General features: G+C 39.8%; 2 protein-coding genes across 3 annotated transcripts in view; one reads left to right on the forward strand and one right to left on the reverse strand.

The window, feature by feature from the left end:
- Nucleotides 1-23,626, forward strand: part of ScsbetaA (Succinyl-coenzyme A synthetase beta subunit, ADP-forming) — a 53,527-nt gene extending 29,901 nt beyond the window's left edge. The window contains exons 6-9 of the mRNA XM_067158281.2: nt 3,785-3,928; nt 9,998-10,158; nt 14,834-14,953; nt 20,353-23,626. Of these exons, the coding sequence (XP_067014382.1) occupies nt 3,785-3,928; nt 9,998-10,158; nt 14,834-14,953; nt 20,353-20,517 (590 nt within the window). The 3' untranslated portion in view covers nt 20,518-23,626. The remainder of the gene's footprint in view (nt 1-3,784; nt 3,929-9,997; nt 10,159-14,833; nt 14,954-20,352) is intronic.
- The window catches only part of LOC136885605 (gamma-tubulin complex component 3), a 309,280-nt gene that overhangs the window by 241,180 nt on the left and 40,680 nt on the right, over nt 1-27,420 (reverse strand). The window lies entirely within an intron of this gene.

The following is a 27,420-nucleotide window of genomic DNA, read 5'->3' on the forward strand; positions in this document are numbered from 1 at the left end:
AGTAAGTGAGATTGAATCAAGGTGTAGTAAAGCTAATGCAGTGAGCTCGCAGTTGCGATCAGTAGTATTCTGTAAGAAGGAAGTCAGCTCCCAGACGAAACTGTCTTTACATCGGTCTGTTTTCAGACCAACTTTGCTTTATGGGAGCGAAAGCTGGGTGGACTCAGGATATCTTATTCATAAGTTAGAAGTAACAGACATGAAAGTAGCAAGAATGATTGCTGGTACAAACAGGTGGGAACAATGGCAGGAGGGAACTCGGAATGAGGAGATAAAGGCTAATTTAGGAATGAACTCGATGGATGAAGCTGTACGCATAGACCGGCTTCGGTGGTGGGGTCATGTGATGCGAATGGAGGAGGATAGGTTACCTAGGAGAATAATGGACTCTGTTATGGAGGGTAAGAGAAGTAGAGGGAGACCAAGACGACGATGGTTAGACTCTGTTTCTAACGATTTAAAGATAAGAGGTATAGAACTAAATGAGGCCACAACACTAGTTGCAAATCGAGGATTGTGGCGACGTTTAGTAAATTCTCAGAAGCTTGCAGACTGAACGCTGAAAGGCATAACAGTCTATAATGATAATGTATGTATGTATGTATGTATATTATCACCCATTCTGTTCTTCCGCGATCCTCGCGTATGTTCTACGAGAGTCTAACATACCTACCTTGGTCTGTCATTAGGAATCAGATGCCGCTAATAACGATATTCGGCCGCCAAACTTAATTGTTACGAAATTGCAAACTCTGCATGAATTGTTAAAATGATGTCAAGAGAAACAAAGTTATTCATTTTGAAGGAAATAGAAGGTAGGAAAGATATTCGTTTCGGTGGATTCAGCGAGAGTCTGAAAAAACAAGACAAAATAAATGGTTGGATGGAAATATTTGACTTGAGAAAAGCTCATGGAGCTTTTGAGGGGGAAAGTTGGACGTATGTAAGAGATATTCTGCTCATTAATGATTCCAGGAATGTCCTTCTTGGAATATGTTTTTTTCAGTATTTTCAGGCCAACAAACAGTTTGAGGAAATTTTATATCATTTATTGCAGCTACCACAGACCGAAGATTTTGCCATCCCAAGCATATCTGCAGTACCATGGTACTGACCACCATTTCCTAGCCAATGTAATGTTGTTAGTAAATGTTGTTTAGCAGAGAGAGATTTATTTCTGTTCGTAGGATATTTTAAGCTATGGCCAATATCTATCAAAAGTTCTTCCACTTGTATTGTGCTTAACCTAAAACGTTCATTGTATTCAAATACAGTGTTAAACTGGAAGTTTATTCTTTCCCTGTACAGACGATAGTTTTTCATTTTCATCACCATCACTATCACTACTGCTAGACCACATATTTATCAAAATGTATCCAAAATAAGCATATTTAAATAGCACTAGTACATTTATATATTATTGTCCTTTCACTGGTAGAGAATTCTTCTCAATTCGCTAGTAAGTTACAAGTACTAGTACTTTTGTGGAACACGCCTATAAAAATTCACTAGTAATTTATAAGTATGGAGTAGTAAAGTACAACTGTAGAAAATTCTTTTGTGGAACAGAAACTCTGGTATTTGTACAAGTTACTAGAGAATTTACTTGTAATGTACAAGACCATACTTTTGTGGAACAGGCCCCTGGAGGACGGGTAATATTTTAATCAGGGTTTTCTTCCCTTAGCCTTTGGAGAACCAACCCCACATACTACAAGGCAGCAGCATCTTCACCATAGCCCCGTTAGCTGCCACTTTTCAGGGTTCCTGTTGGACCTTCACACCTACCGAAGCGGTCACAGGGCACACGCAGTCCCCACTGTACATCGCCCCACCAGGCAATCCCTTACTTTATGACGTTGCCCGTCTCCCACGACGTGGACGAGGGTTTGGACTTACGGGAGACGCAACAGTTATCACATATCACTTTTATAATTGTTATTAGTTCCTTGCTACTGCCCATGTCTTATGCCTTTTCCAAGTCTATAAAAGTTATTATCCTTCTCATATTCCACCTCATTTCCATGATCTATCTCAGAATGTTCAGAGATATTAGACATGCTTGTGAAATGATTTACTTATTTGATAAAGGCAGTTCAGGTTTAGGAAAGGTTATTCCACTGCAACTCAACTTGTAGGATTCCAGCAAGATATAGCAGATATTTTAGATTGAGGAGGTCAAATGGACAGTATCGCTAATTGACCTATCCAAGGCTTTTGATGGGGCAATTCATGGGAGAATACTGATGAAAATGAGTGCAATTGGACTAGATAAAAGAGTGACTGAATGGGTGACTCTATTTCAAGAGAATAGAACTAGAGTACCGGTAGGTGAAGCATTATCTGATCTTGTATTATTGGACCTTTGTGTTTTCTTATGTATGTACAACACAAAGAAGTGGAATCAGAGGTAAGGCTTTTTGCGCATGATGTTATTCTGTATAGAGTAATAAGTAAGTTACAAGATTGTGAGTGGCTGCAAAAAGACCTTGATAATGTTGTGAGATGGAACACAGGCAATGGTATCATGAGAAACGGGGTTAAAAGTTAGGTTGTGAGTTTTACAAATAGGAAAAGTCCTCTCAGTTTTAATTAATTTATGTGCTGATGGGATGAAAGTTCCTCATGGGGAACACTGTAAGTACACAGGTGTTACAACATAAGGAAAGATTTTGATTGGGGTAATCACTTAAATGGGATTCATATGGTTATGAGGATATGTAGCGGGGGTGTAAAGGAGTGGGCATATAAGTCTCTGGTAAGACCGCAAAGTATGGTTCCAGTGTGGTTCTCCCATCAGGGATGTTTGATTCGAGAACTGGAAAAAATCCAAAGAAAAGCAGCTCGACTTGTTCTGTGCGACTTCCGACTAAAGAGTAGCGTTAGGAAAATGTTGCAAAGTTTGGGCTGGGAGGACTTGGAAGAAAGGAGACGAGCTGCTCGAATATGTGGTGTGTTCCAATTGACAAATTTCATTGTAATGGTCTGTATTGATGTAATTTGACTAAGAATTTTATTTTAATTAAAATGTCCACCTAATCAGTACAAATTAGATTGGTGCGAACTGGAAAAGGAGGCCAAAAATAGTCTGGTATTTTCAGTGACAGAAGATACGGATACCGTGTCAGAAGTTTCCTACAAGAACGACATGATCATAAAAGTATCAGTACAGTTTGAGTTTAAATTATATGATTGTACAAGTGTACAGCCCACAAACCGATTGATTAGGTGGACACTTTAAATAAAATAAAATTCTTAATCAAGTGGTTTGTGCCGAGATGGCGTGGAATGACATTAGTAGACAAATAAGCTTGTAGTGTTTTTAGAAGTAGCAAAGATCACAATATGGAGTAGGAATTCAAGACGACAAATTGGAACAGATATTCATTTATAGAAAGAGCGAGTTAAGAATTTATATAATTTACCAATGGAGACGTTCAATAAATTTCCAAATTCTTTGCAACCATTTAAGAAAAGGCTAGGAAAACAACAGATGCAGAATCTGCCACCTGTGCGACTGCCCTAAATTCAGATCAGCATTGATTGATTGATTGATTGATTGATTGATTGATTGATTGATTGTACTTCCTCTTAAAACAATAATAACCACCACCACTTCTGTCTCCGTACAGAAACTGAGGCAAGGTTGAACAAAGTCAAATGCAAGATCGCCAGTGCACTCTCCTTTTTCCTCTTTTGTTTAATTTGTAGCTTGCCTATTATTCATGTTTGTGGTTTTTTCTTTTTCTTCCGTGTTCATACAGAATTTTTGTTATATTTGCAGACTTTTGTCTCGATTGCAAGATGCGTTTTGATGACAACGCCGACTTCAGACAGAAGGAGTTGTTTGCTCTTCGTGATTGGAGTCAAGAAGATGAGAAGGAAGTGGAGGCTGCCAAATATAACCTGAACTACATTGCATTGGACGGTTGGTAGTATTATCTGTATTTCTCAGTAGCAGTAATAATTGTGATATTTAAGTTGGGGCAGTCTCTTGTGTTCAGGAGGAAATAATGAAAAGATGTGTTGGACAACATCTATTTAGTCTGTTTTAGGAACTTACAAAAGTTATTATGAGAACGCAAGAAAGGCAACTGCTCACCAGGCACCATTTTAAGTGGATAAACTGTTAAGTTTTATATAGTTGTATTTTGTACAGAATGTGAATATACGTGAGACTGCACACTGCAAAGATACCATTATAACCCAGATTTTGTGTGACCTGTATTTAACGTACACCCAAATTTAACGGAAGAAGTTTCCAGTCCTGAAAATTATTCCATAAGAGCAATGCAATTTTATATTCATAATTCACAATACAGCAAAACCGCATTTAGCGTTAAGGAAATGTTAAAATTCTCAAATATTTATTTCTATTTCTTTTATTTATGGGACATTAAGAATGTATGAAAAAGACGCCATTAGCTTGTTAAGGATGATTCAAGGTAGAAGAGGAATTTAGAGTGCGGGCACTTAGGGCTAAAGTGAGATGTTGGACTCGGGTGCACATCAGACCGCGGCCGCTGTAGCAGAAGAGAACCCCTGTTTTAATGACAGTTAGTATATCCCTCTATTAATCTGTGCGTTATCCTTCAGTTACACTGGGAACCCTTTTACTGATTCATCTGTTATAACGTGCAAATTCGGGCATGTTAATTTTTACAATAAACAAAGCAAGTAATAAGATCCACCTTTTCAATACTATATATTACAGAAAATTTTTTACATTTCTGTTAAATCATCACATTTATGAACTTTTGGTACCGGTTTAGACAAAACTATATGTCATCAGCCTAGGATAAATTATACGAAGACGGGCCTCGACATGAGTCTGTCAGTTCCTCCCTGATACACCTATCATCAACTTGGCATGTGAGGTTCCGCCTTGGTTCAAGACCTTTCTAGATCAACCACTGTATTTACAACTTGCTTCATAAGATCTTTTCAAGCACTATTTTAACAAGAACCTCGGCTATTTTACAGTGTTCAACCCATATTACTTAATATGACATAAATAAACATACAAGGTGACAAGCCGATAAAAAAGAACTTATATAAATGGTCCGTTATTGGACATTATAAATTTTCCAGCTAACTCATTCCTGGTTGCCAGCGTTTCGCCCTCGTGTGCTAGGCTGGGCTCATCAGTTGGTACCTAGCACACCTACCAAGACGCTGGCTAGTGCATACCGTGGAGGCCACTGCGTAAGCTAATTGAAGCCACCGGCAGTGCCAATGCACTATGAGACACTTTGTCCCATTATCAAAAATTGATGCCTGCTTAGCCATCAGATGATATAGATCTATATCTACATCTATATCTAGATCTATATCTACATCTATATCATCTGATGGCCAAGCAGGCATCAATTTTTGATAATGGGACAAAGTGTCTCATAGTGCATTGGCACTGCCGGTGGCTTCAATTAGCTTACGCAGTGGCCTCCACGGTATGCACTAGCCAGCGTCTTGGTAGGTGTGCTAGGTACCAACTGATGAGCCCAGCCTAGCACACGAGGGCGAAACGCTGGCAACCAGGAATGAGTTAGCTGGAAAATTTATAATGTCCAATAACGGACCATTTATATTGGTATTATAAATTTACTCATTCGGAACAAATATTTCAGATTCCCTATGGGAATCAACATCTATATCAAAAAAGAACTTTCCAATAAAACACTCTTTGCTTGTCAATATACATAATTTATTAAACTTAATTTATCTTGGTTATATTGGGCATTGTACTAAAATTCTTCTTCTCTGAAGTCCAAGTTGAAGCACTATTAGAATATTCTACATTCTGTTGTGTACATACTCATGAGGAACAACTTATGACCGAGTGTTTGTTTAATTCTATTAACATATCTAACATAGCTACAACGCCTCTTTAAAAATTAATCAGACTGTTGGAGGAAAAATTTGCCTCCAAGTCAGATAGATTTTTTCCGCCGCCAGTGTAGTGTATTGAGATTTTTGACTTATCGGGTACTCCTAGGAAACAGATTAGTAAAAGGGCATAGTTTTTACCCTCGGACTCACCACTATTCGAACCCCCCCCCTCCGAAAAATTATGAAGAGTTCGTGGATCACGGCTTTCTGCAGCTTGGTCATTACAACTTTGGAACTTTGGACTGTTAGATCGGCAGTATAGTACTGTTCGTTAAAAGTGAGAAAATGTGTGGTTTTTCATTTGATCGAGTATTTCGTATGAAATGAAATGGCGTATGGCTTTTAGTGCCGGGAGTGTCCAAGGACATGTTCGGCTCGCCAAGTGCAGGTTTTTTATTTGACACCCGGAGGCGACCTGCACGTCGTGGTGAGGATTAAATGATGATGAAGACGACACATACACCCAGCCCCCATGCCAGTGAAATGAACCAGTGATGGTTAAAATTGCCGACCCTGCCGGGACCCCTGTGACCAAAGGCCCGCACTAGTGATGGGACATTCGATTCATTTTACTGAATCGATTCATTTGATTCCGTTCACGTTACTGAATCGATACAGTGATCCGATTCACGGCTCATTGGTCACCGCTCCTACTGCATCTGTGTAGTATGTGCTGGTAAGACAGCAGCAACAGCATTCAGTGCTCGCAGCTGCCATCTGGTCTTCATACTATGAACTCCTTTCTTAGAAAAAATGCTAGTTACTCTAATACATCGAAGGTTTCTGGCTACGCAGGGTGGGAAAGGTTAGGATTAGGAAAGTAGCAGCCATGGCCTGAATTAAGGTACAGCCCCAGCATTTCCTGGTGTGAAAATGGGGAAACTACGGAAAACCATCTTAACTACTGCCGACGGTGGGATTTGAACCCACCATCCCCCGAATGCAAGCTCATAGCCACACGATATTAACCGCACGACAACTCGCCCAGTCATTTTTTTTTTTTTAAATAGTATTTTTCTATCAGCTGAGGATTTTTTTTTTAATCGTCATATTTTGTATAGGCTACCCGAGATGTACAGTAGCCCGCTGGTTTTCTGATTCAACATACTGTTATTGCGTCTGTCCACATATGATTGAAGTCTTGTGCAACGATGTGAGATATGAACTGAGAGAATACTGAGCCGTTCTTTCCAATATAAAACAGGTACTTTTGTGTGGTCATGAGCATGACTCAGTCATAGGGCAGGCTAGAGTTGAGTTTAATTGTCAAATGTCAAGTAAGTTATAATACTAAGATTCATTAAACTAATAAATAGTATAACCTAATAGCCTACCTACTTCAGAATTATGTTGTGACTACCTTTTTAACACTGCAAATAAATCCATCTATTATTTAAACCTCCCTGTAAGAAGAGGACAGCGAATGCAAATGGGTATTATTTTCAAATGAGCTGAGCTCGAGAGTTCATTATAGCATACGATTCTTTCAGTGTAGCATGGCTCACTGTATGTCTCGCTGCAGTGAGCCGATAAGGAGCCGTGTGTATCATGCGTCTCACTGAGCCGCGCTCGTTCACGATTCTTTCGATGTGCCATGATTCACTGTCTCGCTGCAGCGGAAGCTCGGCTCCCCGTCAACGTCCAGTGAGTGCGCCACTCAGCACTGTCCGCTGGGAGTAAGCTGAATCTTGTGCCGTGAGCTCGCCGTTCCTGTGAATCGATTCACTCGGACACTTGAATGAATCGATACACTGCTTCGAATCATGCATTCAGTAGCCAACACTAGCCAGCACGCCATTGAGCCGGACATTGCTTTCAATCGCGCCATTCCTACTGACGTCCTTGTAATGACCTATGTTCATTTCCGTTGGGAAAACCACTAAGACAGTCTTTCTGAGGATGTAAAAAGGAGTGAGTGTCTGCCGTTATAATGAAATCTGGTGGTAGGCAAGTGGGCCTGTCATTAAATGAAAATTCCGTTACCCAGTCTTCGTATGAGAAAAGACGTTTGGTGACTTCCCCACCGCGTTTTTAGGGTAACGTTAACAGCTATGCAGTTTAATACAGTCTTGCTCTCAACGTGTACACTACCTAACCTAGATTTCTCTATTCAGTGTAGAATTCCGTAGCGAAGCACGGGTACATCAGCTAGTGTATATATATATTTAAATGAATGTTTGTATGTGTGTCTCGAGTGGACTCAAAAACTACTGGATCGATTTTGCTGAACATTCCACAATTTGTTCTTATTACCCCTGGGAGGGTTTAGGATAGTAGATGGGTGGTTCGGCATAGGGGGTAAGCAGGGTGAAAAAAAGAAAGAAAATAGGGGAAGGTAAGTAAACCGGATGACAAGTCTGATCAGTGGGTTGCCTAACAAACAGTATGTAAGGATTATGATGTGTTTCGTAAAACATCTTCTTCTGTTTCTTCCTCTTCTATATACAGTATATAGAAGTGAAAAGTCGAAGTTCAGTCCCCATGGCATAGGTGGGTGTGAGAAGGAGTGATGAAAGAAAAATGTCGAAAATGAGAGAGATTACGGGTGAATGTGTGTCTGTTTCAGAATAGCTCTCATCCAAACTAGGTACACATTTAACTTAATATCTGAAAAAATCATTGTAGGGGCAAGAAACCCCTAGCACCCCTAAAGGAAGGGGTGAAATGTAAAAATCTGAAAAATGACCGATATTAGTGGCGACTTCATAGTCTTTTGGGTAGCTGAGATGAACTGTGACACTCTAGATGCCGTTTGAGCCAAAGTTTATTCCCAGTCGGGATGGGGGTTAGAAGGGGTAAAAGAAATGTCCAAAATGACCGAGGTCATGGATGTACGTGTGCATGTTCCAGCTTAGTTCTCAACCAAACATGATACTCATATGACTTACTGTTTGGGAAATAAAACTGTAGAGTAAGACACCCCTACGGGCAGGGTTGAAATATAAAAATAAAAGAAAACAGCCAATAATAAAAGTGAAAATGGTGCATGTTAATAATATGGTTTTTTCTTTTGCGTTTTATTGAATGGTTTAGAAAAATCTAATGCGGGCGAAGCCGTGGGCACCTGCTAGTAAGATATACTCAACTGTAGCATGCATTTGACTGCTCACATTTTTTTTCAGGATACAGCAGAATTAGCGCATGGCAGAATGGAAGAGAATGACCTGGAACATGTTATGTATCACCGTTCTCTGTTTATTTTCTGATCTAAACGTGGAATGTTTAATGGAGGAAATGTAATACATGTCTGTGACAAATTACCAACAACGATCACTCCTCATTTCACGCCATAAGAACCCTGCACGAACAGAAGCCGTAAATCTGACGTGCGCGCAGCTGCAATTAGTGAAGGAGCTAACACAGAAAACAGAAGGCGAAGACCCCAGCAAATGGTCATTTCTCTGCCTTGTGTTAAAATTTGTGCATTGTTATTCTTTTATTCAAATCTGAGAACAAACACTTCTTTATTTTTTTATTTCTGTCTTCTCTTTTGACAACATTATTGAGCATACACTGACCTGGTGTGTATCGCATGGTGAGGGTCCCAGCTCAGAGTTACAAGCGAAGACCTCAGCGGCATCTTTGGTGGAGAAGATGGACTTGGGTACAGTGTAGATTGCGAAAGAGGCAGCCCAGTATGACTTCATCAGCAGCGTTGTTTCACATGTTAGGGGTGGCAGCATGCAGTGGACTGTAGCTCTAAAATACCTGTAGGAGTGGCGACCCCATTGTAACAGTAGCCTAATAATTAGTAATGGTAAACTGTGGAGCAGTACCATCAACACCCTGACCTGCCAGGAGCTGGGCAAGGAGAAATGAAAATAATGGTGATTATTGAAAGTATGAAAGGTCTGATTATTTAACTTAACATTCCAATATTGGTTACGTTATGTATGTCCATTTGTATAGACCTAATAAAATAGCAAAACTGTATTCCTTCAAATAAGTGATGCTATAATAGTCTATTTTTAATACAATTTTTGCTATTGATAGAAAAAATGTAATGCTATAATTGTACGCCTCTAATTTTAAATTTTAGAGGCTTTGTCAGTTAAAGTTCTTGACTCAGCTGCAGCAAACTAACTTTAGCTTGTGTGTGTCCGTGCAGGTGATATTGGCTGCCTGGTGAACGGAGCTGGTCTGGCCATGGCTACCATGGACATCATCAAGCTACACGGAGGGGAACCAGCCAACTTCCTGGATGTTGGAGGTGGAGCCACGTCACAGCAAGTGAAGGAGGCTTTCAAGATCATCACCGCTGATCCCAAGGTAAACCAGTCGTGATTCCCTCTAGTGAAGATGAGTAGCAGCTTAGTAGTCTTTCTTATAAAGTCATGTACAGCTGTCAAAAAAGCAAAGAGGGGCTGCTCTCTTCAGAGACAGGCAACGTTACATGTTGTTGGGCCAGTCTGACTTGGCCTGAATCTGTGGTGGTAATGGACCCATTCTGGATGCTACTGCTATGGCTGAGTGGTTGTATTTTAAGGAAGAGAAAGTGTAAATGCTCCTTTCTCTTTCATGGCTGTTTTGTTATTTAGTACCAGGTTCATGAATTCATTATGCCATGACTTTATTTATTATGTCATTTTGGCTTCAAAGAGGAAAAAGTGAAAGATTTTATTCTCAACAAAAATATATTTAGTGTCATAAATAAAGGAAAAACTTAGTGGTGTCATAGAAAATTGAACCAAGTAAAAAAGAAACAAAGCCACAGTTCAGTATTTAGTCCTCCTCCCAACTTGATCATATTTTGCAGTCGAGTGCGCATGAAGTCTACTAGTCTTTTCAGTATTCTGTCTGCTTGCAAACCAGTCTCAGATCAATTGAGATGTTTGGCTTGGATGATTATTGTGCTGAAATTGAATGATTATATCAGGATACAAGAACTTAGTATAAAGAATCAAATAACATTTCACCAAACATTTATATTTACACTGCTTCTATTTTTCACGTATGTGTTGGATTGTGTCCACTCCATGAGGAGAAATCCACGTTCTAATGATGCACTTGACCACTGTGGGCATAAATGGCAGCATATCTGTGGTCGAATTTGGTGTTAGGAGGACGAAATACCGAAGTGGGTTGTTCCTTTGTCAGAAAAGATAACCTTTTTCAAATTCTGATCAGAATTTTCCACTGCAAAGACTAAAAGCTTGTCTATATCCCTCGCACAACTTCTCCAGGAATGGCACGTCGAGATTTCATATTGGCTGTGCTTAAACAATTTCTCACAGTCTGGTCATAGCCAAGAAAATTAATAACTGCCTTCAAAGTAGCAACGGTATGAAACGGATTTCCTTCAACCTATGCCACTAATCTGGCGTTCTGTTATGGTGTTGGAATTTTTGTTCAACTACTCCCAGTTTTTTGGGCGAAAATACCTGAATGTCAATAATTTTGCACTCTTCTCCGAGCTGCTATTTTTGAAATGTGGAAATACATAGTTGCCTTGGATACCAATAAACAGAGTTCAGTCACAGCTCGTATTACACTTTCATTCGTTCCTTCACCAGTTTATGGAGCAGTGTCGAACGTTTTACAAAGTCTAACAGCACTGGGATCCGAACTAGTACGTATAATGTATTCACTGTTCAAGTGCAGCCTTTTTTTTACAGCTACATGCACGTCAAATTAAAATACCATGTCATACTCAGCCATATTTATTCAGTGACAACATGCAGAAAAAGCAAAGAAGAAAAAAGAAAACAGACCATTGTGGACAATCTGGACATCTTAACAGAGATGTGCTCTCTCTTCTCATCAGTCCTAGTTCTCTGCCCCATTGAGCTTGTTTGTGTTTCCAAGGTTCCTTGGGAGAATGGGCATTGGCAATCATTGAGGGGCGATCTGGAGAGCTCTTCAGTCTTGATTTGGGAAGTGTGGGAAAGCCAAATAAACACACGGCAAAAGAATAGATGTAAGATAAAGATGAATGTAGGTGGTAGAGTAACTTAACTCATCTGGAGAGGATCCTTGTCTCATATACCCTTACTTTGTCTTCCGCTTGGTTGGACCACTTTACAATGGCGAAAAATGAAAGTATCCTCCTATTCAATACATCATATGATCATATGAAAAATGAAAGTATCCTCCTATTCAATACATCATATGATCATATGATGTATTGAATCATATGATGTATTGAATAGGAGGATACTTTCATTTTTCGCCATTGTAAAGTGAAAACCGTCAATACGGAATGATTCTAATATCTTGTAATGGTTGGACCACGCTTGTTCAACTGTTGGGCTTTGATCTTTGCCTAGTAGTGTTGTATTTTCTGCCGGTGAGACTCCTATCTTTCATCAGTCCAGGGGTACCTTTCTTCCAGGGTTTTTCCTCAAAGCCATGGACTTCTTTCATGGTATGTCATACAGACCATCTATCTTGAAGATCTGATATTCCCAGTTCTTTAATGTCCTCAGTTTCTGTCAGCCGAGTGGTGCGAATCTTGTTGTTCTGCCAGAAGATGAACAGGCGATTGGTTAGTCTTTTGGAAGGCAGCCTTATTATATAGCCATAGAAGGCTACTCTCCTTTTCCTAGCACAGTCAGAGAGCCTCTCTATATGTTCGTAGAACTCGGAATTGTTCCATGTGCGGAATTCATCTTTCTTTACTGGACGTAAGATCTTCCTGAGAGTTCTCCTTTCTCTGACTTCCTGTTCCTCCATCAGACCTGTTGAGTTCAATAAAAGACGCTCCATGGCATACAGAGCTTTTGGTCGTATGACTGACGTGTAGTGCTTCAGTTTCAGGTTGCGTGACAGGCATTTTAAAAAAATAAGTATTCTTTGTCAGTCGATAGGCCAGTTCCACCTTGTCGACTCTTATGGATAATGATGCTCCTTCTGATAAGTTGGATTCACTTCATTCGATGAGATACAGTAAAACCTCGCTAATTCGAAGTCGTTGGGACTCAAAAATCGGACTTCGAATTACGTGATTTCGAATTAACCGCCAATTCGCAATTCAGAAGTATCAACCCTTGCCGCGTTACAAAGTATTCTAAGGCCCGTTACTGCATGCAGTTAACCTTGATTCACAGTATATACCTTTCAAATGCCATGAAAAAAAGAACTATTTCCAAAATGGATCCAAGAAGGTGCATTTACGGTATTCAAATAATGCACTCGGATATCTCACTGCTAAATATAACCTCATGCAACGAAAGAAAGAAAAAAAGAGCACGATTCAAAGACGAGGAGAAATCTATGCTGGCTCCCATGTGCAAGTGCTTTATTAATTGGATTACTATACTGTATGCATTTTAGATGCCTTGTATTTACACAGAAAGTACATAATGCCCGTAAAATCGAACTTTCCTATGACTATCCTTGTACAATTTCCCGCCATGGCATTTCTCTCGTACTTCAGAAATGTAAACACTTGCCGCGTCGCAAAGTATTCTAAGACTCATTAATACATGCAAGCACCTCGATTCGCAGTTTAAACCTTCCAAATGCCATGGAAAAAAACTATTTCCGAAATGTATCCAACAAGGTGCATTTACAATGTTCAAATAATGCATTTGGATAAATCACTGACAGACATAACCTCACGCAACGAAAGAAAAAAATCGCACAATTCAAAGACGAGGATAAATTATGCCAGTTCCCCTGTGCAAATGCATTATTTTTTGGATTTCTGTACTGTTTGCATTTTTATTATAGATGCTTTGTACTGGCATGGAAAGTGCCCGACGCTCTTAAAACATTGTGGCTTATCGAACTTTCCTATGACGAGGGGATAAAGTTTCTCGCTTCCATGCGCATTGCAACGCACTACTATGACCCCCATCCCTCACTCTTGTAAGATTCTCCGGCTGGCACTTTCTCCTTTAAAACCATAAGACCGTTTGGGCTCGCATTAAAATAAAGCAATGCAGCTTCACCGGCAATGACAATATTGTTCGGTGCCTACGAATTTATTATATGAGCTACGTTTTTTCGCCAACTGTCGGCATCGCCAGTGTTCGCGGATTCTGTTTTCCCGCACACTGCCTGTTGCGTGATATTACGGCGTTCCTTAAAAGGTTGAATACAAAATAATTCCGATTTCATTCAACTTGGCAATCATGAAGCGCACTGTAGACCCACCGAAGTGAGTGTAAGTGCGGAAAGCTACCCCTCCACGTTCCGGAACGCGCGTTCTATTATGTTTCTGACGTGGAGCGGATAAATTTCGAGTTGAAATTACTCTGTAACATACTATTGTTTTAAAATGTAAAGGCAGTTTCGAATTAAAAGTTTGAATTTCGGTAATGGGGCCGACATTGTACTTCGAATTACGAATTATCCGTATTTCGAATTAAAAAATTTAATTAACATGCAAAACTGTACCTCATGTTTCCGGGAACAAGAGCTTCTTCGAATTAGGCGGGATTTTGGATTAACCGATTTCGAATTAACGAGGTTCTACTGTACTTAAATTTCTCAGTCCTCTTGATTTTTCCCTCTTCTAGTAGTATCTCTTTGCTAGTTTTTGAATTATTTGTCTAGTGATTCTCTTCAGAGTAAATACTGGCATGAAATGTTAGTGAACCTGATTATTTTTTAAAGAATACAGATGAACAACACATATGACTTGATTTGATACTGGTTATTCCTCTCCAATGCTTACATTATCCTGTTTGTCCTGTGTTCCTAATCTTTTACCACCTGCATTTGTGTTTATTGTACGTTTCTTTCCTTTCCTTGTCTTTATGCAGCTTTCTTCTTATCCTGACTGAAGATCTGTCCGTTCTACTGATGAAGCTGGGAAGTAGAAACAAGCTCGTTGAGGGCTGAGAAGAGATGGATGTAGAGACTGCCTATTTGCAGATGAGGAGGTTGCCCTTGTCTCCTCCCACACTGACCTGCCATTATGTTCGTCCTATTGATTGCTCTTTCCCACTGACAAAAGTGCTGTTTGTTTTCCGACTCTGGACTCTGTGTTATGTTGCAGGTGCACGCGATCATGGTGAACATCTTCGGTGGAATCATGAGATGCGACGTTATAGCAGAAGGTATCATAGCCGCTGCCAAGGAGTTGAATCTTCGTTTGCCCATCGTCTGCCGGTTGCAGGTATGTTCCTCATGTCCTGCATCTTGCTGCATTTTGTTCGTTGTCTTGCACAACACTAGTACGTGTGGGGTTTGAAGTCCTTGCATGGCGTACCCGTTCCCGTCCCCAAGTAAGAGACTGACTCTGTAGTGATGTAGGCTTCATACAGGCGGAATTCCCACTATCATGGGGAGCGATATAAACGTTGAACTCAAAGTGGCTTACAGAGGTAGGTCAGATAGAGAGTGTTTAGCTGAATTTTTGTTTCTAGAATAAAAATCACATACTTCTTTATTATTATTTTTTTTTTGGAAGATTTATTTGGGACTTTGATGAGTAACAATAATTTTAGCTGCCGTGTTATTATTCTTCTGGCACTCTTCCCACAGTCTTGGCACAAATTGAGCCTGGATTTAATCGTAGATGCAAAGGAGTGAAGTATAGCCCTAAGAGGTTTAATATGGCCTGTTGCTTATTATGTCAGTTTTCCAGGGTGGGAAATAACAATCTCTTTCTGCTGGTTTTTCCACATCCTGGTGTGTCACTTCTGTTTCGCTTCAACACTATATGGAGGGATTTGTCGATTATTGCGTGGTTGGCAGTACGATGTGCTGAGAGAAATGTGTTTTGAAACAAACACAACAGCCAGTCCCCATGTCAGACTTGCTAAATCCCTAACCCAGCCAGGAGTCAAACCTTGGACCCTCTGAACCGAATGCCACGATGCTGGTTGTTCAGCCAAAGAGTGAGACGGGTGGTGGTGGTGATTATTGTTTAAAGAGGAAGTACAACTAGGCAACCATCCTCTTTATAACACTAATCAGAGAGAAAAAAGGAAGGGATCCGACACTGCGAAAAATGAAGGTATTGGCCAAAGGAAGACAAGGGCCACGAAGGGCTTGAGAATGAAAGACTCCCTAGGCCTCTATACGTAATACCGTGGGGGTCGGAAAAGAACAGGAGTAGACCAAGGGAGGTCGGATAGGATCGATGAAAGTGAGGAGCCTGGCACAATTAAGTGGAAGCAATGTCAGAACTCAGCTAAGGGCCCCATGGTCACCAACCCACGCTCCAAAGTTCAGAGCGAGACAGTGATGCTGTTATATTTGTAACGTCATCAATATAACTGTCTAAAAGAAATGATCAAATGAGCATTTTCAGACTGAAAAGAAAAGGCATGGAAAATTAGAAATTAGTTTAAATTGCTGTTCTGTAATACAGTTATTTTTGATTGTGTAATAAATAGGACAGTTTTGGTTTGCATTGTATTTAATGTTAAGGACAGCTCGTTCCAAATGTGGGGCCGATAAATCAATAGTTCATCCCACATCTGAAGTAATAGTAAACTGACAACAGGGCAAAGGCTATCTTGTAAAACTATAGCACCAGGTTGTGGAGTGTGCACAATGGGCACACAGTGACATATTTTTGATTTCGTTGTGTTTTCATGGAGTATTGGAATTTTCTAGAAGAGAGAGAGAAATCTGGAAAAGGTTTGACGAAAAGGTATATTTCTGTGACCACCCAATAGAATCATGTGTGCCAAAGGTGTGAACTGTTGTTGTGCCAAGTTCTTGCAGTGCGTAGATTATTTACAAGCAGTGCTACATTGCTGAATATAAATCCATGCAGTTGTATGCATTTCGGAATGAACTGCAGCAGTGACTTGGGAAACTCGCTCTCACCTCATACGTCTTGGTTGAGAAACAACAGTTGTTTTTTATTAATGTTATTGGCTTTACATTCCACTAACTACTTGTACAGTTTTCGGAGACGTCAGGGTGCCTGAATTTAGTCCCGCAGGAGTTCTTTTACATGCCAGTAAATCTACAAGCACGATGCTGACGTATTTGAGCTCCTTCACATACCACCGGACTGAGCCAGGATCGGACCTGCCAAGTTGGAGTCGTAAGGCCAGCGCCTCAACCGCCTGAGCCACTCAGCCCGCCGTGTGCTGTCTTTATTCGCATTGTTTGATGACTTCAGTTGCCATTATGCAGGGGAGGAAAGTGCCAGGACCTTCAAAGATCACTCACACTATAACACAGTGACTAGAACTGGACAAAGATCCTGTCATTTAAACATGCCAAACGTGGTGGAGTTGGTGAAAAGTTATTCGACAAGTTCGAGATGCAACCATCATCAAAAGTTTCAATTTTTATGTAGTTTATGAAACCTTTATTTGACAAAATTCCTCACAAAAGCAATTCATACACAGCAAATCCTGTTCAGAAAAGAATAATTGAAAAACTTTAATATTGTCATAATGAAGAATGTCAGCAGTTTTGTTTTTGGCAGAAGAATGTTTTGAGATCTGCCATTCCAAGCAAACATATTGAGCTAACTTAATGGGCGATTTCATGGTTTTACTTTTGTACGCCCAAGGAGAAGTGCTGTAAATGCCACTGACCTGGCAGGAGCTGGATGGGGAAAGGAGAATGATTTCCAAAATTTCAGAAAAAAATCTTTATTGGTTGATTGACAGTTTCCTTCCAGCCTCCTGCTGGGCAATATAAATGTGATTTCTAAGTTTGCTCGTAAGGTATTTAAATGTAATGTTGTGAGGCCCAGGGTATGTGATATTTTACGAAGAGTCGTCTCGGACTTGGGGAACATGCTGTGTGGTTTACTCCTAAGTAGCTCCCTTGTTTAAATTGTAGGTCTTGATGGTGGCATGCTACCTGCTTCTGCGTGGCGGGGTGCAACTTTGCCTCAGTGGCCTGGGGTGTCGCAAGCTTTCTCTAACGCTAACATTTCCTGTCGCATACCGGTGCTCGATTCCAGCATGAAGTTTTGCTTCACCTTTTGTTCTCCTGCTTCATTGAAAAGGCATCTGTTTCTCTCCCGTTGGGTTCAGTACGGTGAGACGGTGAAAGACCATCATATCAAGTTTTAATTATTGCCAATGAGACTCGGTCTGTGATAGAGCATCAATCGATCTGTATAAAACATAAAATGATAATTATCAAAAATGAAGTATTTATGTTCAGAGTGTGCACAAGGGGGGCCAATATAACAAATATTGAATTTATGTGTTAATATTAGCTGTATGAAAATGCGATAAATATTAAAATTTGAGAAAAATGTAATTTTCCATGTTTTAGTAAATTTTCAGGGAATAATAGCTGAGATACTCATGATTATTACGTTTTTCGTTAACATCCAATGATTTCTACAAACATTAGTTCTTTCTAAAAACTGTACATAACAAAAGTTGTAGAAAATGCGATGCCATGTACATTTTTACCATTTGAGCTATGATAACATGGAGATTAAGGAACTTACTTTCTTTTTTTCTTTTTTTTAATTCCATGAATGGTGAGTATTGCTGATGCAGAAATATTATTAACCTCTCAGCGATGAGTAGTGATGTGTAGAATTAAGAAATGAGTAATCTCGAATACAGTCGTAACTGGTTAAGATGTCCTCTAGCGCATTTCCCTGGTTATTATATCATTATTCCAAAATCCCAGGCCATGTCCTATTAAATACATGCTAAAGAAGCCTGAATAGCACATTTACGTCACTCTTTAGTAAATTCGTAATTCCCACCATAAGAAATTTAAATTAGCGTTCCTGGCCACGTTGCGCACACGAAGTGCCATCAACGATTAGCCTGAGTAAGCATTTGGTAGAGAACTTATGTTCAATGCCCTAGCGTGTCGGCCTACAGCTGCAGGGAGCATCCGTCTCAAGCCAGTCTGTTGTTGGTGTGTGTTTGTTTGTTTCCCACGACTGTAGCTCGTCTGACGTGTTCGTGCTTAATTTTACGTTCGTAAGTGCATTGTGTAACAACGTACATAAATTGGGCCTATTGTACGTGTGCATGGTGATTTGCAGGACGTTCAGTTATGGAGAAGAAGAAAGGTAGACAGTTTACAAATGATGAAAAATGAAAGGTTATTGAGAAAGCGGATGTTAATCTGCACATAAAATGTGTGCAATCACCCTGATCTTAGACATTCTTATGATGAATTTAAACATAATTATAAGCAAAGAAGTACCAAGGAAAATTAAGGAGATAATGTACTATGTACCCATACTGACTCATGCAGCTGAGACTTGGACTTTGACTAGCAGGCAAGAGAGTAGAATTCAAGCCAGAGAGATGAAATCCCTAAGAGGTATGATAGAAAAGACAGGGAAAGACAGAGTGAGAAATGAAGATGTTAGGAAGTTGGGATAGAAAAGCTAAGAGAGTTGAAAAGAATAAACTAAGGCTGTTTGGACATGTAAAGAGGATGGAGGAGAATAGAATTCCAAGACAGATGCTTGAGGCAAAGTAGGAGGGCAAGGGAGCAAGAGGAAGACCTAGAACAAGGTGGATTTAATCAGTGAAGAGCAGCATAAGAAAACGAAATTTAGACTGGGACAAGATCATGGAATAGGAATCGTGGAAGGAAAGAGGAAGATGGAGAAGTGCCATAAATACCGCGACCCAGCAGGAGCTGGATTTGGGGAAATGATGATGATGATGATGATGAAAGCAACCTGTATAGTTCGCGTTTCTAAGAACATTTTTCCAGGATCTTTTATTATGTTGGTGTTCTTAAAATGTATTATTTCTTTATTTATTTCATTAAATATAATTATAAGCACTTGTTTCTTTGTTTTCATCGTAATTTTCTACGTTCAAATCTAACCGTAAATTTAACAGCTTAATTGTTTTTCATTTTTTAACACATTCCCTCTTTATGACATTTTTTTTTTTTCAGGTCCTCACATAAACACCTTAACCAATTTTGGCTGTATTCATAGGTAATATTACAGGTGAAATACTGGTGACATTACTCTTGAAACATGGCTAGCAGCTGATGTGCTTCATAACAAAACAGTGTTTCTTTGTTTCCACACATTACTCATGGGCATTGAAAACTTGTGTTCTGTTGCTCTACTGCAGTGGGAATGAAACAAGCAAGTAACAAATCTACTCATAATATATATATATATAAAAATAGGAACACAAAATAAAATAAGGATGAGTGTGGGAATAGGAGACGAGGTCTTCATACAGATGAGTTCTCTGTTCATCAATCCCAGCTTCACGAGGAGCCCGATTTCTAGGGGCTATCTTGATTTGGGAAATGTGGGATAAAAAGAAAGCTGAATAAACACAGGAAGGGGAAGGAGACAAAGATGTCATTGGAAGTTGGGAAGCAGAATAGACCTTAAAAATACTGGGAATGATGAGAGAAGTCTTTTTCTTCTTAGAGTGACCTATCATTATTTTGTGTTGCTGTCTTTGTATATGTTGCTTGTTGGTAATACAGATACTGATCTGTTATTTATTGGCAAAGCTTGTTATGATGGACTTTAACTGTTGTGTGTTGTGTCTGTGCAGCTTGTGGGAGTGTTGTTCTTGTTAATGCACGAGCGCTTCTGACATGTCTCTCTGTGAGCTCCTGATGAATGCATTGCAGGGCACGAACGTGGACGATGCCAAGGTCCTTATCGCTTCCTCTGGCCTCAAGATCCTGGCCTGCGACAATCTGGACGAGGCGGCGAGGCTCGCAGTCAAACTGTCCAGCATCGTGAGTTTGGCACGCTCCGCCAAACTAGACGTCAACTTTGAGATGCCCCTGTAATGATCATTCCCCATTCATCTTCCCTTCTGTCTCCTGCCCTCCCTTGCTTGTAGAATATTACAGAGCGAAGTTTCTCAGAAGGCACTGTTGGTTGAGGTATGGTTAGGTCGTTTGGTACTCGTACTGTTTTGTTTCCTTCCCTATGTCGAGGTTGTATGAAACAACCTGGTTGCACTCTTATTACCTAGAAATACTCTTTTTTTATGATGTCTTTGGTGCTTTCCTTTTTTTTTTCTGCGGTCACAATAGAATATTTATTTTTTATATATTTGACTGACAGAAGAAAGAGAGACTGTTATCCTTGCGTTATTGATAATCTTTTGACTATTCACGAATAAGTAATTTACATTTTCTGCTTTTGCAGTCAGTCAAGCTGTGTGTTCCGTTCTTCTTTTGGGTCCTCTTCTTCCCCTCCCAGAACCTCTTCATCCTCTCAGATTATCAATATCCTCTTTCCACGTGTTCTCTACCCTGTCTGAAACTTTGTCCGAGCTCTGGCATATTGGTTGGCGTGTATGTACTTATTTTCCTGGTTCTATCCCTTCTAGTCTTTCTCAAGTTCATCAACCCACTTCCTCCCGTCCTTCTCATTGTCTCCAGTACTCTTCTGGTCATTCTGTCCATGTCCATTCTGATCAAACATCCAGCAAATCTTCATGGAATGAACTGTAATGGAACGCGAGGCTGATCTCAGAAGAAATCGGACTGAAAACGGAAAGATTTGTGATCCAGTGCTTGGTGAGGAAGAACTTAAGCTACTTCTGCTTTCTAATCCCACATTCAACAGGAATCTTTGAACTGGTCTTATTTGTTCGGTTTGTGTGTATTTTTGGTATCACTATTCAAAAACTAAAGGGGAATGGGATTGTATAGGGCATGACATATCACTGAAGTGTCCGCATTCTGACTTATGCATGTAACATTTTCGAAGTGAAGAAAGTCAGATTTTTGTGGCATTCTGTACAGGTCTTTATCAAACTCCACTTCTCCTGCAGCACCATGTTTAACTTTATCTCGAGTTGCTTCTTATGACAGGCAGAAAATGACTGAGAGTGTTTTTCGTAATGCAAAGGTACAATGGTTTTCAGCAGGCTGTATGTATGCATTACACAGTTCCAAAGAAAGATAAACATTGGCTCCAGCTACTGATTACTGTTCCTGAGCGAAGAGATCATTCCTGAGGAGTCCATAGAAGACAGGATTTCGTCATCTTGAGGACAAATGGGGCAAAGGGTACGAAAAAAAACTTGAACAAGTTTGTGAATAAAAGTGCTATGTTCCTCGAGGCATCAGGTCATTGGTTACCAGTGCGTGTTCCAGTGCTCGAGTGTTGGCCGGTGCACAATTCCTAATCACTAGACTGCGTGTCAAATGCATGGGTCATACAAGTGTTGATGTTATTGGAGAGGTATGGTCTGCAGACTGACACAGATTCATTGGATGCTGCGCACAAAGAAATGAAGTGCCAACCCCAAGAAATGGGGGGGAAAACAGGATCATCATGGGGAAACATCCAACTTGGTACTGGTATCTTTCTCGTTAATTACATTTTCACATCAGTATTCTGGTGGCAAGCTTAGGCTGAACAGCAGTTTTCAAAACCACAAACTGTTGTTTTTGTAGTGGTTACAGTATTTTCAGTTTCTTTGTTTCCTCTGCAACTGGTGCAGTGTTTTTTACTCCACTTTTCAAAGAACCACCCCCATCTGGTGTGAAAGGTTGCACTCCAGGAATGTGCCTATGGGAACATCTCTTCACTCAGGAGCCGCAGTCATCCTCTACTTCACTGCACGTACAGTTGTTAGGACTTACTGTTTCTGAAAAGGGATTCAGCACAGATTATGCGATTTATTCAAATATTGTCAAGAACATGTTTTCCTTGGTAGATCAAAACCAGGACCATTGTTCAAGCTCCATTCCTCTCTCTGTTGGCCATTTGCTTCAAAACGGCTCAGTTAAATTCTGGGCATAACTATTTGGAGTTAAACAGAGTGCTGTGCTTCAGTTTGTTGGCTGTTTGAATAACTCGGTGCATCTTATCAGTTATGATGGTATCATCTAGTTATTAAAGACATCTTCTTGGTACACGTTGATTTTTGCGATCAGAGTGTCGTTCTTTAACTAAATGAAGAAAGGACTGCACTCTCTGTTTGTTGTGGAAATGTGCCAAATTACACGTCAGTATTGCAAATCATTATATAATTATAGAAATGTTTTGTCTTCCAAAATTTGCTGTAATTAAAAATGAAAGCAACATCTCGTAACCCTCAGGTGCTGAGTTTGACATCTGCGTGTTTTTCAAAAATCTCTTTGAATTTTTCCTTTTGTATGTCAAACCTGCAAAGAATATTCCATTGCAAGGTATCCTTGGGGTTAATGAATGTAATACATGTTTAAAAATATGACGGTTGTGGCAGGAACTAATGCTTATTCACATCGGGTGCTCGCAATAGATTAGTCAGGTTCCTTCCGTTCTAACATTCCGTGGATTTATATTTATTGTTTGTGTTCCGTTCTGAATACTCACCATTGTAGCACTTGCAAATTCTTTTCTAAACTTCATCTTATCCACTGCAGTAAACGAACATTGAGATGTGGACATAAACGGTAAGTTTTGTTGATGTTGGAGGTAATTTTCATTAGGTTCCAAGTAGCCTTGAAATATGACCCACTTTAGTTTGGCCCAGTAAGCCAAAAGTTCAAAACTTCATTTGTATTCACTTTTACTTTACGGGGCCCTAAAAATTCTACTTGTTCTTTTGCCACAAACTATTGGTGGACGATGTTCTGATTATGTTAGCTGTCATTTTTATAGCAAATGTTTGATGTCCCCCTTCTGTAAATACCTTGAATTGGACAGATTTGTGGATCTCCTTTTTGAACTAGTCGGAGTACTTTGGGAATGGTGCACAGTTAAGCTCGGTGTGTGTTGTCTGTGCAAGGGAGGGGAACCTCCTTTGAAGTATTATTTACTGAAGGCCGGTTGCTCGTACCGCCACGTAGAGCAGGCTCACGTGTTAGTGAACATCCATTTGTTAGCATTGTATTATTATATATAATATTGTTTTCTTTTTCTTTTTTGTATAAATATATATTTAATGACGTACAATATAGTGTTCTCTGGATTTATTTCTTCCTTCTATGTCTGTTCCTCCTGCTTTCCCTTAGAGCTAGTCCGTAGCATGTCCTAGTTCATCTAGAAGGCAGATGAGCAAAGTGAAAGGCTTGTAGATTGATGGCTTCACGATTCTTTGTGCGTTACATTTCTATCTCCCTTGTGTTCGGGGCCATATTTGGGGAGGGCAGTGGAAAATTAATCATGTCCGTGAAATATTTAAAAGAAATTTTTAATTAATATGGAAACAGATAACTTAGGACACAAATGAATTCCACACTGCAGTGACCTGAAGTTGGGCATATTTACAGTTCACCCAGCAATGTCATTTGTTGTGCACTGCTTTACTTCTAAATTGACATTCTGGTTGATTTTGGCTCTGTCTGATGGTTTTGCACTCAAACGTAGACATCCGTCCAACCCCAGGCTGCCATTTATATAGACGTATATCGGCAGAGTGCGACCTCAAAACCTACTTGCCAACTCGTAAAATTTACATTTGCCACGTGGTTAACCTATCTTGCTCAGCATGTAAGGCATTCGGTACGGTTCGCGTTCTTTAGCATTTTTCTTCAGTAATTAGTCTTAATCTCCGTAGTATAGTACGGTACAGTGTAGTTTAGCATAGCAAAAGTTAGTACAATACAGGTTTAATAGTTCAGTGTATAAAAGTACCTGTCCTTAGCTTGTGAGTGTTTAGCATGTCTCAAGTTCGGAAACACAAGTGGCAAGAATGTGACTGAGATCAGTGGAGTGTTCCCTTCCTGTGCCGCCATTAGCAGTGAGTGATGTGTAGATCCCGGATTATATGTAACTACAAGAAAAGCTAAAATGTCGGTGAATCATATTGAAAGTACCATTATCCCAGAAGTTTGATATTACATATTTTTACATATTTCGATGCACAATAAAAGTTTTCATAAATATTGCATATTTTAAATATTTTGAAGGATATAGCGCATTTGAAAGAAAACACAATTCTTTTTTCACTAATTTTATATTGGCTCAAGACTTTTAATTAAACACTTGAAAATAGTTTTAAAAGCCTATACGTCTCTAACATCTAAAAATAATTTAATAATTTAAAGTGAGGTATTCTGTCAAAGAATTGCATCTCTTAGCTTTGTTGACGGTGCAAATCTTCTCTCAGATTTAGTGACTCTTCTTTTGTGATTCCTTCGTCAGTCCTTGATTTGTCATGCGTTAAAAAAAACGCCTTTTCTCTTTCTTTCTTTCTTTCTTTCTTTCTTTCACTTGCATAAAGGGCTACACTTCATACAAAAGTCTTCAGAAACATTTTTCTAATAAGCATATCTGTGTTTCATGAGATCAAATTTCTCCCCTCTTTATAAGGATCTTCCTTGCTTGAGCAAGTCTAATATTTCTTTGCCGGACAATTTGAAATTCGCACCAGTGTCTTCGTATGAATTTGAAAGGTCTTTTTCTATATATAAGAACATCCTAACAGATAGAAGGCAGAAAATTTTGGAAAAATATTTTGTTAGTTTGGGCCTTTGAATGAAAGTTAGAGGTTGAATAACATCTGCACTTTTAATTTTTTTTGGGGGGGGGGGGGTTGTTTCCTTTTCTGTGTAAGAGAATACATCACATAAAGCTTACATATTAAGTTACATATTTAACTACTTATATTGTCAATTTTAGCTACATATTTATGTATATATTTCTCAGTTTTATATTAATATAATCCGGGCTCTAGTGATGTGTTATTTCCTCATTCTCTTTTATTCTTAATACTGTATTCTCTTTTTAGTGTTGGATGTTGTTAGTGTAGTTTTTGTGAATTTGTTTTCAATCCCGATTCATTAGCCTTTCTGAGGACGATATTATATTTTATGAGGGCTGTTCACCGCTGTCGTTGGCATCAGCTGTTCTTACGGCAGTAATGCACTGGCAACAGAAGTAAGGCGATGCTCATTGGTTATGTGAAATGTCAATTTAGAAGTAAAGCCGTGCGGAGTATAGAAAGTACATTGTTTAGACCGTGGCAACTCTGCGTTCCTCACAGCTAGGGGAATTCGACTCATGACTGGTAAACAAATCTAATACTCTAGAAATGAGGCAAAGTCAAAGTGCCTCACTTATACTGTGCATTAAAATGGCTGGTCGTATGCTGTCTACGGCAGATCACATCGAGTTCTTCACTTTGATGCAAAAGAACATGAGACAAGTTGACATTGGTATTGCTGTCACATGAATCAAAAGTGTTGTCTCCAGGTTGTGAAAAAAGTTTTATTACAACCCATCAGTAGCGCGGGCCATCCATGCAAAACAGCAGCAGCTCAAGACTGGTATATATGCATATCTGCACATATCCTGTAGCTCCTACGCCATAGGTATTACTCTCCGCCACAGGTGTTACTGGAAGTACCCAAAAAACTGTGTGCTGTAGATTCCGTGATGAGGGACCCGTCAGAACCCCTCCACTTCAACATCATAGGGTGCTTGCGTTCGATGGGCTAGTGCACGTCAGACTTGGGCCGAGATCAGTGTTCACTAATGAAGTGCGAATTGGTTTACACAGGTTCCAACTCTCTCTGGATATGGAGGACAAGAGGGGAATCTTATAATGAAACACACTCGGTAGAACGTCGTCAGCAGCTTGGAGGTTTAGCTCTGTTTTGAGCGGGTATCATGTTCGATTGCCGTACACTATTGGTTCACATTCAGGAAAACATGACATCTGCAGTGTAGGAACATAACATTCTCTGACCCATAGTAAGTGGTTTTGTGGAAACTGTAGGAGATGGGTTTACTCTATAAGACTATAACATTCGTTCAAATAATGCAAGGTTCACGTTCTAGACTGGAAGTGAGAAAAATTACACACAAATCCTGTGCCATGAGCTCCAGTTGGTCACATGACTTGGTCAATGTGGATGTCGCCAACAAGGAAATTGTCCTGTCTTTAGCTGTAGCAAAATGAAAGAAAACATCCTGTTTCGGTCACATCTTCGCAGGCTGGAATATCTTGTCTTTAGCTGTAGCAAAATGAAAGGAAACATCCTGATTCGGTCACATCTTCGCAGGCTGGAATACGTTGACGCGGAACCTCCAGCCAGCATGTGCCAACTTTGATACAAACAACACAGAATCAAAACGTTACTGCGTGATTGTTGCCAATCTTTTGCAAGGAGCTGGCACAAAAACGAAAAGGACTTAGATTATCTTCTAAAACAGCCGATGATGGAGCCGTTTAGGGATAAGTCAGCCTTTATACTGGCACTGGTATTAATGTGCAGTTTTGTGGTTAGCTGTTCTTTATCTCGGTAATGAAACCCTTTACTAACTTTATGATTGTCAGCGATTGTCACTCATTTCAGAGTATACAGTTTCTCTTGATTACAGTCCATTTGTACTCAGTGCTGTATGTACTTGTAGTTCCGATGACTGGGCAAATCAGACCTAGCATGAAACATAAATGATGATCATTATATGATCTCGGCTAGCACGTGCAGGCATTTTAATTTCACGCCTTTTAGGCTGCCTTTATGTCAATTTTGATTTTCCGTTTTGCTCTGCGAGATGGCACAATAATGCGGATCTCTCTTGGGCAACTGTGGCTCAATCCAGACAGACTGCACTCGGTGTTGTTCAGACTCTTCACGCCTGCAATGTTCTTGCTCAGACTGTTCGACAGCAGAATTGGTTCGGTGCCAAAGGGAGTGGTAGTTGGCAAGTGTGTCTTAGGTTTGAGGGTCGATACTTGTGTTGTTCATGGTTTATATAAGCTAATGTAATATTATATAATATATATAAGTAAGGTGGTT

Source organism: Anabrus simplex, chromosome 14 (assembly GCF_040414725.1).
Source record: "Anabrus simplex isolate iqAnaSimp1 chromosome 14, ASM4041472v1, whole genome shotgun sequence".
Lineage (NCBI taxonomy): Eukaryota > Metazoa > Arthropoda > Insecta > Orthoptera > Tettigoniidae > Anabrus > Anabrus simplex.